Source organism: Entamoeba histolytica, genomic scaffold (genome assembly GCF_000208925.1).
Source record: "Entamoeba histolytica HM-1:IMSS scf_1104750516497 genomic scaffold, whole genome shotgun sequence".
NCBI classification, from domain to species: domain Eukaryota; phylum Evosea; order Mastigamoebida; family Endamoebidae; genus Entamoeba; species Entamoeba histolytica.
The window spans coordinates 1179-11638 of record NW_001915256.1 but is presented as its reverse complement, the minus strand read 5'-3'; the positions used below and the strand labels follow the sequence as shown (position 1 = coordinate 11638).

At 25.4% G+C, this 10460-nt stretch overlaps 6 protein-coding genes across 6 annotated transcripts; 3 read left to right on the top strand and 3 right to left on the bottom strand.

The window, feature by feature from the left end:
* Positions 1–668, bottom strand: EHI_016010 (66 kDa stress protein, putative; the record flags this gene model as incomplete). Its single annotated transcript, XM_001914232.1, has 1 exon — positions 1–668. A coding segment is annotated over one exon (668 nt), but the record flags the coding sequence as incomplete, so codon positions are not given.
* A 1277-nt stretch (positions 669–1945) lies between these two features.
* EHI_016000 (uncharacterized protein) lies at positions 1946–3982 on the top strand (the record flags this gene model as incomplete). Its single annotated transcript, XM_650991.2, has 1 exon — positions 1946–3982. The coding sequence occupies one exon, from the start codon at positions 1946–1948 to the stop codon at positions 3980–3982; it is 2037 nt and encodes a 678-aa protein (XP_656083.2).
* A 244-nt stretch (positions 3983–4226) lies between these two features.
* Positions 4227–5687, top strand: EHI_015990 (uncharacterized protein; the record flags this gene model as incomplete). The annotated part of the gene is made up of 1 exon (XM_001914231.1): positions 4227–5687. The coding sequence occupies one exon, from the start codon at positions 4227–4229 to the stop codon at positions 5685–5687; it is 1461 nt and encodes a 486-aa protein (XP_001914266.1).
* Positions 5688–6119: 432 nt separating this feature from the next.
* EHI_015980 (uncharacterized protein) lies at positions 6120–8291 on the bottom strand (the record flags this gene model as incomplete). The annotated part of the gene is made up of 1 exon (XM_650992.1): positions 6120–8291. The coding sequence occupies one exon, from the start codon at positions 8289–8291 to the stop codon at positions 6120–6122; it is 2172 nt and encodes a 723-aa protein (XP_656084.1).
* Positions 8292–8739: 448 nt separating this feature from the next.
* EHI_015970 (uncharacterized protein) lies at positions 8740–9723 on the top strand (the record flags this gene model as incomplete). The annotated part of the gene is made up of 1 exon (XM_650993.1): positions 8740–9723. One exon carries the CDS (start codon positions 8740–8742, stop codon positions 9721–9723), a length of 984 nt encoding a protein of 327 aa, XP_656085.1.
* A 104-nt stretch (positions 9724–9827) lies between these two features.
* Positions 9828–10400, bottom strand: EHI_015960 (protein kinase, putative; the record flags this gene model as incomplete). The annotated part of the gene is made up of 1 exon (XM_001914230.1): positions 9828–10400. The coding sequence occupies one exon, from the start codon at positions 10398–10400 to the stop codon at positions 9828–9830; it is 573 nt and encodes a 190-aa protein (XP_001914265.1).
* Positions 10401–10460: the final 60 nt, after the last annotated feature.

Sequence of the window (10460 nt, the reverse complement as noted above, 5' to 3'; positions counted from 1 at the left end):
GGTTTCCCATCAAATACAGATATACTTTTATCACTTGATACACAAACACACAAACTTCCATCTGGTGAAAATCTTCCACAATTAATAAATCGGCTATGAATATCTTTCATACTCTTCTTAAATTTAAATGGTGGTCCTTCAAACCAACATGGATAATTATCTTCTCCCGTTGTAATTAATCTAAATGGTCGTGTTCCTCTAAAATCACATGACAATAATGTTTTTGTTTGTCCTGAAATCTCTCCAACTGATGATCCAGCATCCCACATAAATACACTTCCTAATTTCTCTTTTCCTTCTCCAACTACACATATCCTTTGACTATCTCCAGTCCATGCAATATCATAAATTGGTCCAGAAAGTGCTTTAAAACTAAACTTTAATGGATGTTCTTTTTGTGTCGTATCCCATATTCTAACATTTCCTTGAACATCCCCTGAACAAATATAATATCCACTTGGACTATATTTCGCACATGTAGTTTCACTTGTATGTTCATAATAAATATCCGTGTCTAATGGATTGTTAACGTTCTTAATAACTATACAATTCCCTGTTGGATAAACAATATGTGTCCCCATCTTATTATGGTCATTATACCCTATATGGACTGGTTTTCCTCTTGTAACAGATGGTAATGGTGCATATACTTGTGTCACTTTAGTCATTTGATTTTACTTTTTGAGTTTCTTTGACGGTGAGTTTATTTAGTTCTTCATCTTTCTTTTCTTTTTACTGCTTCTTTTTCTTATTCATTTTTTGAATTTCTTCTCTTTCACTTTTTAAATGAATTCAATTTATAACAAAAACTTTATTCAATTCTCTATTTTTATTTCAATAGAAATTTACTTGTCTCTCATCATTTCTCTTTATATTCAAGGAAGGTGTTTTTTGTTTATGAAATGATTAAAAAGTAGTTAATTAAGTGGTATTAAATTTATTTTCTATTATTTTTTACTCATCAGAGATTAGCCATGTTCTTGTGCTTTAAGGTTGGTTGTTCATCCACTTTTTACTTATTCTTTATTTTTTCGTTTTGGTTGAGAAGTGTTTTTTCCATTCTTCATTTATTTCAATTGAATTAATTTCATTTCATATTTCATCATTTTATTTATTGTTCATTCAAGTAACTTTCTCATTTGGTTTTGAATTTAATGTATATTAAAGCTTCTCTTTCTTTATTTTCTTATTTTCTTATTTTATGTTGAATGAATATCATGTACAACCATATTATTATTCCATTATTCCATTTATTCTCAACTCCATCAAATATATCCTTTTCTATTGATAATACTCATATATTCAATTCATTTATTAACAAATGGAATTGAGTGTTGATAAATAAATAACACTACCACCTTAATAAATGCTCACTCTTCTATTATAATCAATGATATTTCTGTATAAACAATAATCCCTACTATTCTTGAAGTATTGAGTAAAATGTTTTCTACTAAAAGATAACATCATAACAAGACAATAACTGATGATTCAAAGTCATGATTTATTTCAATATATGTGTAATGTTTTTGATTTTTCAACTTCAAATTCATTTTTTATAAAAAAAGAAAAGTCATTAAAGAATATTTTTTTTTTGTTTATCTGGTAATAAGAGTTTAGTTTTATCAAATATTTAGTAGAATATTTGATTAAATAATGAGGCATTTATCGTAATTATTTTAGAATAATATTTTATTAAGTAAAGAAACCATTATTTTTTGTCTTTGATACTAGTAAAGAGTAAGATGATATTAAATGATATTAAATAAAGTTAATAATTCCTACTAAGAGAGTAATTTATGAGGAATAAGAATCATTTAATTTCATTGATAAACATTGTTAAATTAAAAATAGGAATATTAACAAAATAAATTAATTTAAAAAGAACTTAAAAATAAGAATTAGCAACATGAACCAACGGAAACAACTAGAATTAAATTACTTAATGAATGTTGTATTATTTTTTCCAACATATCGTGATATATACAGGTTTATTAAGGTTAACCACAAATGCTTAGATACGATTAAAGGATTAAAAACCAATCCTATGTTTTATTCTTCAGAGTCCTTTGTTTCATTTTTTAAAAGATTTCAAACTGATACGTTTGAAGTTTGTGGGATTTATTTTTGCTACAATGAATGGTTTGAAAGAGCCAGATGTATTAAGTCACCATATTTTCATCCATTAATTGGATATCAAGAAAAAATATTAAATGTTTTACCAAAAATCGTCTCGCTTGACCTCTGTAGTGATGATACAATCTCAGATACTATAAATTTCTTTATTAAATATGCACATAGATTTACAAAACTTCAATCAATAACAGGTTCAATAGAAAATTTAATTAAATTTTTTAAACAATATACTAATAACGGAGAGAATATGTTTATTCAATTTCCTCGTTTAATATTTACATCTACTTCAAACAATAATTTTCTTCAATTAAATGATCAAACCATTGATTTAGTTAATGAATTAACTAGATATATACGTCAAAATGGAGAAACTCGAATTATTGTTTTATTTAATACACATACATCAAATGCAGATCTAATAAAAAGAATGAAAGGAATTGAATATCGTCATCGTGGGTTTATTAATAATCCAACACCATATTGTCTTGAAAATTACTGTTCATTTGATGGAAGTTTTTTAATTCAAAATACAATTGAAATAAATCAATTTAATATTATTATAAATAAAGCATATTCTAATTCAGAAATAATAAGCGGTATTCCGGGTAAGTCATTACTCATTAATCCAAATCAGAATATTGCTCCATGGAGTATTCCTGAATCAGTTAAAAAAGTATCACTACAATATATTTCATCTGAAATAGAAAATAACATGGTTTCTCTTTCATTGATATCAAATAATTTAAAAACACTCAAAATAACTGAATGTAAATATTTAAGATTTAAAACACCGTTTCCATCATTAGAACATTTAATAATACATATATGTGATTATATATCATTTGAAATGATAGATGATATGTTTCTATCATTAATTAGTATTACTATTAGTTCATCATATAATATCAGTCTTTCTGTCTCTTCACCAAAACTAGAAGAAATTCTGTTATTTTTTAATGAAGAAATAAATATCTGTGGAAAAGTTCCTTCTTCTTTTTCAAAACTTTTTATTCGTCAATCTAAAAATTGTAAATTACCTGAAATAAGTTTTAAAACATTAAATTTATTAATAGAAGAAAGTCCTCATTTAGAATTTTTAAATAAATCGAATCAAAGGATATCACCAATGAAATATGAAGGACTTTCAGTTGAACAATCAGAACAGTTATGTAATTTACTTTTATATCTTCCATCTGAATTATCAATTAATGAAATGCTTAATCCATCAAATCATTTTATATTTAGACGATTTTATTCAGTATCAAAGAGCTTAAAAATTGTTGATAATAGAGTAATTAAAACAGAAGATTTTGTTGATGACAATTACCAATTTTATAGTCAAAAATTCTATGTAAAAAATAATAAAAATTTGAAAATGAAAGTTTATGATTCTAAGAATGAACTTCATGAAATACCTGCATCAATTAGATACTTTGAATTAACTGTATCTGGTTATAATGTTATTTCAATTGGAATAATGGGAGTTGGTATTTATCCATTTGAGGGATCAAGACATCTTGGATGGGATCAAGGAAGTATTGGATTTCATTCAGATTGTGGAGATTTATTTAATGAAGGAAAAGCGTCTGAATATGGAATACCATTTGGATTAAATGAAGATGAAGTTCATATAGTTGGTTGTGGGTTTGATACAATAAATAGTCAAGTATTTTTTACACTTGATGGTAAAAAATACCCTTCAATTAACGTTAGATGGACAGACATAACGGCAGGATTTACAGTAACTGATATGGACTGGATTGAAATTAACTATGGTCAAAATCCATTTTCATTTGATTTATATCAATACTATGTACAAAACCAAAGGTTTTGTATTATAGTTTAATTGAAATAAATCATCAAAGCCTCAATAAGAATTTAATAAATTAATTTAAGTTATGAATTAATTGAAGATTCAAAACACCATTCTTTTCTCTTTTTCTATTTTTAGAGAAAGTGTCAAATTCTAAAAATATATTCAAGAAATAAAAAAAAATTAAAAAAAAGAAAATTTTAAGTAGTAAAAAGAATAATAAAAGAATTAATAAAAAATAAGAAAAATGAAAGAACTAAAAAAATAGAAAAAGAATATGAAGAAACTAGGAAAAGCTGAGAAGAATAAAACTACGAAAATGTTTAATGATGCATTTGAAAATTCAATAAAAAGTATTGAAAGGATACCTGTTAAAATTAAGAAAAATCAACAACCTATTATTGTTTGTGATACTACACCACCACCAATGATATATCCTATATTTTCAACTGAAAGTATTGCTTATACATCACTTTCAACATACCCTTTTAGAGATGGAAAAAAAATAGGAAATCCTATTTGTGATAAAGGAAAAGGAGCATTTTTTGAAGATATGGCAATAGTAGTTTTAGCTGATGGATGTGGACTAGGAAATAATGTTTATAATGCTGCGAAAGCAGCAGTTAATAAAATTTTAGAAAGTATTATTGATAAAATTGAACAATGTAAAAATACAAAAGAAATTGCTCAATTAATGGCTGAAAGTACATATGAAGGACATTTAGCAATTATTAATGATGGTATTGAATCATTTCAAATTGGTACAGCAACTATCATAATTAATGTTATTGTTTATTCTAATCAAGAAGAACCAATTATATTAACATTATCTATTGGTGATTGTCATTCATATAAATATAATCCAATTCAAATGAAAACAGAGCAATTAACAGGAAGTATTAGAACATCATTAAATGATGTTAGTGATTGTGGTGGTAGAATTGGTCCTTTTATTGATCACTTATATCCAGATTTAAGAAATGCAAGTATTAAATTAGATAAATGTAATGAAGGTGATATTGTTATTATTGCTACAGATGGATATCATGATAATTTTGATCCAACATTATTAGATTATAACCCAATTGATATTGGTATTGATGCTGTTGATTGGAATGAAGCAAGTAAAACACAATATTTTTTAGAAAAAAAACAAATATGGATTGAACGTCTTATAACTTCAATTTTTAAGACGTCAAGTTCAATGTGTCATTTTGTCGAACAACTAGGAGATTATATTACTGAAACAACACAGTCATCAAGAAGATTTGTAGAAAGTCATCCTGGAGAAAAATTACCTCCAGACCCTCATAAATTTCCAGGTAAATTAGATCATAGCACATTATTGGCTTATAAAGTTATTAAAAGAATAGATGCTTTTGAAATCATTAATAGTATTATTCCTAGTTATTCTTCTGGATTATTTGGTGGACAATCTATAAGTAGTGCTAAATTACGTGCTTCTAGACCAAAGAAATTATTTGTAAAATTACATAATAGACAAATACAAACACCAAGAGGTGATACTAGTGATCCTACATCTTTATATTTCTCAGAAAAAACAAGTCCTCATTCAATGAGTCCTATACATGTATTATCTAAAGAATCTTTAGTTACTTTAAATCCTGATGATAAACCTATTGCAATAAAATTTAATTCTGACCATTCAATTAATCCTCAAAAATCAATTAATAGTAGAGATTCAAGTCCAAAACAAGAACGTCCTTCTGATTATTAAAATAATAATTAATAACTGTACACTTTTGATATAACTCAATTATTCTAGTTTTATAATTCTATTTTCAAAATTAATTAAATAAACTTTAAAATAAAATGTAATTCAATACAAAATACTTTAATATGATAAATAAAAAAATAAATACTAATATAATTATTTAACTTTTGAATATTAAACATTTAATGAAGTAATTTTTACTATTTAATCTAATGAAAAATTAATTGGTATTTTCTTTTTTCACTCATTTAATAATGGTTTTTTTGAAATATAATTTGTATTACTTGTATATTAATGATGAAAACTAATTTTTGATACTTTTAAAGTAATAAATTTCATTTAAGAATATATCAACATAATGTTCTTATGTAAATTTGTATTTTTTAGTTTATTAGAAAAATAATTAAAAAATCAAAAAATGATTTTAATTTTAAATTAATCTTCTAATGTTCCATAATTATTATGAGATTTTTTTGATAAAAAGTTACCTAATGATAATCTTCTTTTTCGAGAGATTAAATTGTTTTCTTTGTTTTGAGAAAGGGTAGGTATTTTTGGAGCTGGTGATGATGTACGTTCATGGATAATTGAAACATTTGGTTGGGTTTCTTTTGTTGTTGGTGGAATTGGAGTTGATGAAATTACTTTAGGTTGTTGACTTAAACACGAAGAATTTTTATTTAATCCTGGTGACGCTGTTCGAGAAATATTATTTGATACTGCTACAGAAATACTTGCACTTGGTCTTCTTTTTTTAGCAATTTCTACATCAATTATATTTGTTGATGCAATATACCCAGCATTACTACGTAATAAAGGAATAGGAAGAGGGAAAAAAGATGGTATTGTATGATAGATATTAGAGTAATGAGGAATATTTATCATTGCTTCATTATCACCATAAGTAAGGAAAGGTTGTTGATTATTTGTTTGAAGTATTTTGTTACGTGAATCATTGAGTTTTTTTAGTGTTGGGGTTACATAGTAATAAGGAAAATGAAGTGTTGAAATATATGCTGGATATTCAAGTATTTTAAGTGAACTAATTGTTTGTGAACTATACACTAACTGCATCTTTACCATTCCACTAAATCCTAATTCACTTCCTTCAGGTTCTTTAAGGAAAAACCAAGAATTTATACCCCTATCCATAGGAAGTAAATTGAAATCAATATCAATATATCCAATATACTTCTTATTATATTTTACTGTAATTACTACATTATTTTGAGCTGAGTCTAATGGTACTTCAACAGTCCCTTCAATATAATTCTTTTTAGTTAAGTCTTTTACACAAAATATTGACCTTAATGGAATTCCTCTAGTTTCTTCAATTGTTATTGTTAACAAACCATTACACTCATTAATAACGTGTTGAGGAAGTCGTTCATTTTTTGGTCTTGGATCATTCCATGAGACAGAGTTGAAAGAATGATTAATAAATACTAATTTATTTTTTGACCAACCAACGCTCATGTCTGGAGGTAAACATGAAGTTTGGTAGTCAAGAAAGGTTGAGTCACGTTTAATATGATTAATATTAATGACTTGATTATCCATAGTATAAATAGTTTCTATTCCTTTTGGACATAAACATTCATATTTTGGTGGTAATCCATAAGGAATTTCATCAAATGAACAAGGACTTAAAGTATCAATTTTAATAGACTTAGTATATTCATCAACATTTCTTGAATTTGGAGTACGAGCATATACAACAATTGGTAAAACAGCTCTTTTAATTTTCTTTAAAACTTTTCCAGAATTAAATTCTAAAACAATTGCATTATGAATACGTAATGGAGAATCAGTAACATCTGGTGGTGTATTCATTGGGATATTAATTTTATAGGTGAATGTAGAAGTACCAATAGGAATATTATATACTGATGTAGAACTATTAATTTCACGTGATAAAGTTTTATTAGAAATATTCATAACAATAGTGGCAAAATGAAGAACAACTTTTTCAATTGATTGTTTTCCTCTGTTAGTAATTGAAAATTTACCAGTTAATTCATCTCCTTGATAACCACAACCAGTGTCACATAAAATATCCAAAACATACTTATTATATTCTTTTTTTGTATAACAACTTTCTAATAACGATTGAGGTAGTTCAATATTGTTATATAATAATGGAACTGTGGTTGGTTTTCCATGTATTTTTCTTCCTTTTAATAATACAACTATCGGATGTAATTCATAACAAATACCTACACCATTTGACATTAATGATGTAATATGAAAATTTTCATTAGTATGAATAAAAAAAGCATATTTAAATGTCCCTGGACACATTTCAGTAATACGACCTTCAGTCACATAATGATTAAAATTAACTTCAAACTCTTCAGAATGTATTATTTTCTTTTCAACTCCAGTCCACATTTTTTCATTTGGTTCATCATCAATTAACACAGACCCAGTTCCACCTAATGGTGTAATACCAGAGTAATGAACTAAAGATAAACAAACTAATATATTTTTTATAAATATTGGTTTATCAAATGTTAATGTAATGTATCCTTCAATTCTTTCCTTTATAGTAATTCCATTAGTAAATACAGTATTACCAAAAATGATTCCATCTGAGGTTGATATCATTAACTATATTTTCTAAGTTAATTTCTTTATTTCTTTATACTTGTTCATTATAATTATCTTCTTCAATTCTTTTTGTTTTTAGGTTTTCTTTCAAAAATATCTTTTAGAATTTTTTATATATTTCTTTCTTTTTGAATTACTTTGATGTATTGAAAAATAAGAAATTAATACTTTTTATTTTATATTTTATTGTTGGGTGAAAATACTGTTATTATTTATACTATTTCTTCATCAACTTCTTCATTTTAAAAGAAATGTGATGATTCAAAATAATGTATTATAAGTTAAATACAATAGTTATAGTTTATAATACTAACAGAAGAAGTAAAATCATTCCAATATTATGTTATTTTTAATTATTAATTAAAAAACCATGAAAAATCGGGATAAAATACTAAAATAAAATTCAAAAGAAAACTAAAAAATAAAAAGAAACTTTGAATTTTGTATGAGTCGATATAATAATTTTGATGAAATTGATTTTCGTAATGTTCAATTACCAGAAGCAATTAATAGTCAAACAACTGAATTACTAAAACCTAAAAAAGAAATAAGTTCAAGTATTCAAAGTGTAATTCAGGATAAACGGGATATAAACACACTTGCCAAACAAAGAGGGATAACAGAAGAATGTCAAAGAATGGCTTTTTTAATTGGATTATTAAATTATCGAGGGGTTGGATTTATTATAGCAAAAAGACCTAAAAAAGCTGAAAAGGCATTACAATATATTGAAGTTGTAGGTCTTTTTGGAATTATAGAAGTAAGTCATAAACAATTACTTGAAATTGTACAAAAAGAAGAAAGAGAATATTCAAAATTAAATTCAAGAAGTTATAATGAAAGATATCATCGAAGAAATATATTTGCTGTAACATATAATTATTTGTTACAACTTGCGATTAATTTATATAATGGGAGTCTTCGATTTGAAGTAAAAAAAACTAAATCTACAAAAGTAACAATTAAAATGCAAAAGTTTATTACAGTTACTTTAAAAAACAAAAATTATTCTACTAAAGAAATATTAATTCTTGGAGATAAAACTTATAAAATTATTTCTGAACTAATGTGTCTTTCTTCAATTCAAAATAATACTTCAAAGGTTTTTAAAATTGAACCTAAATTTATTCCTTTTCAACATGAAATGTTTAGTGGCTCATTTAATTTAGTTGAAAATCCTTCAAAATATTGGCTTTATGATGAAGTTGTAGAGTATGAATTATCTCATCATGTAAATTCTATTTCTTCACTTTCATGTCATTCAATTCCATCTACTCTTACAACTATTCAATCAACTAGTTCTCAATTAAAGAAAAATGATACAAAGCCTTGTTTAGTTGTGCCAAGTTCAATTAATAAAAAACATTCACTATCACTTAATCTTATTAATGGGTGTAAAACTGTTGTCTTACCTATTTCTAAAAAGTAATTGTATATTCATATTTCTTCTTTTATTTTATCTTTTTAATATAACTTCAGTTATTATATTTCATCATCAATGACAAATAAAATTAATATAAAACTAATAATGAATTAAATGTGGTTCATGTATGGATGTTTATAGAAATCTTCCCAAGATATTCGTTTATCTTCATCATAACACATTAATTTTTTCACTAAGTCAATAAGTTCAGTATATCGAGTATCTTCTCTAAATCGAAGAGGAAATTCTACCTCTTTTCTTTCTTTCATTTGACTATAAAATTCTTTTTTTGTTGTAGAAAATGGATATTGACATGTTGTAAGTCGATATAGACATACTCCAATTGAGTATAAATCTGTTTTAGATGTATAAGGTTGTTTTCTAATAATTTGTGGTGAAGTAAATAATGGAGTACCTTTAAAAGTAGCCATTACATCAGCAATAGCACGACCAAATCCAAAATCAGCAATTTTGACAATAGGATAAGGTTCATGTTTAACTAATAAGAAGTTTTCTAATTTAATATCACGATGAATAAATCCTTTTTCAAAATGAAGATAATGTTGAGACGCTGCTATTTGTTTAAATAAATTACTAACTAAATCAAGTGGGAGATAGTCATGATGTTGTGCTGCATACTCACTTAAAAAAGTATCTAAATCTCCTCCATCACACAATTCCATCACTAAAAATGCCCTTGGAAAATCTAATTTTAAATTTGGTGCATTAAGTCTAAAAGCAAA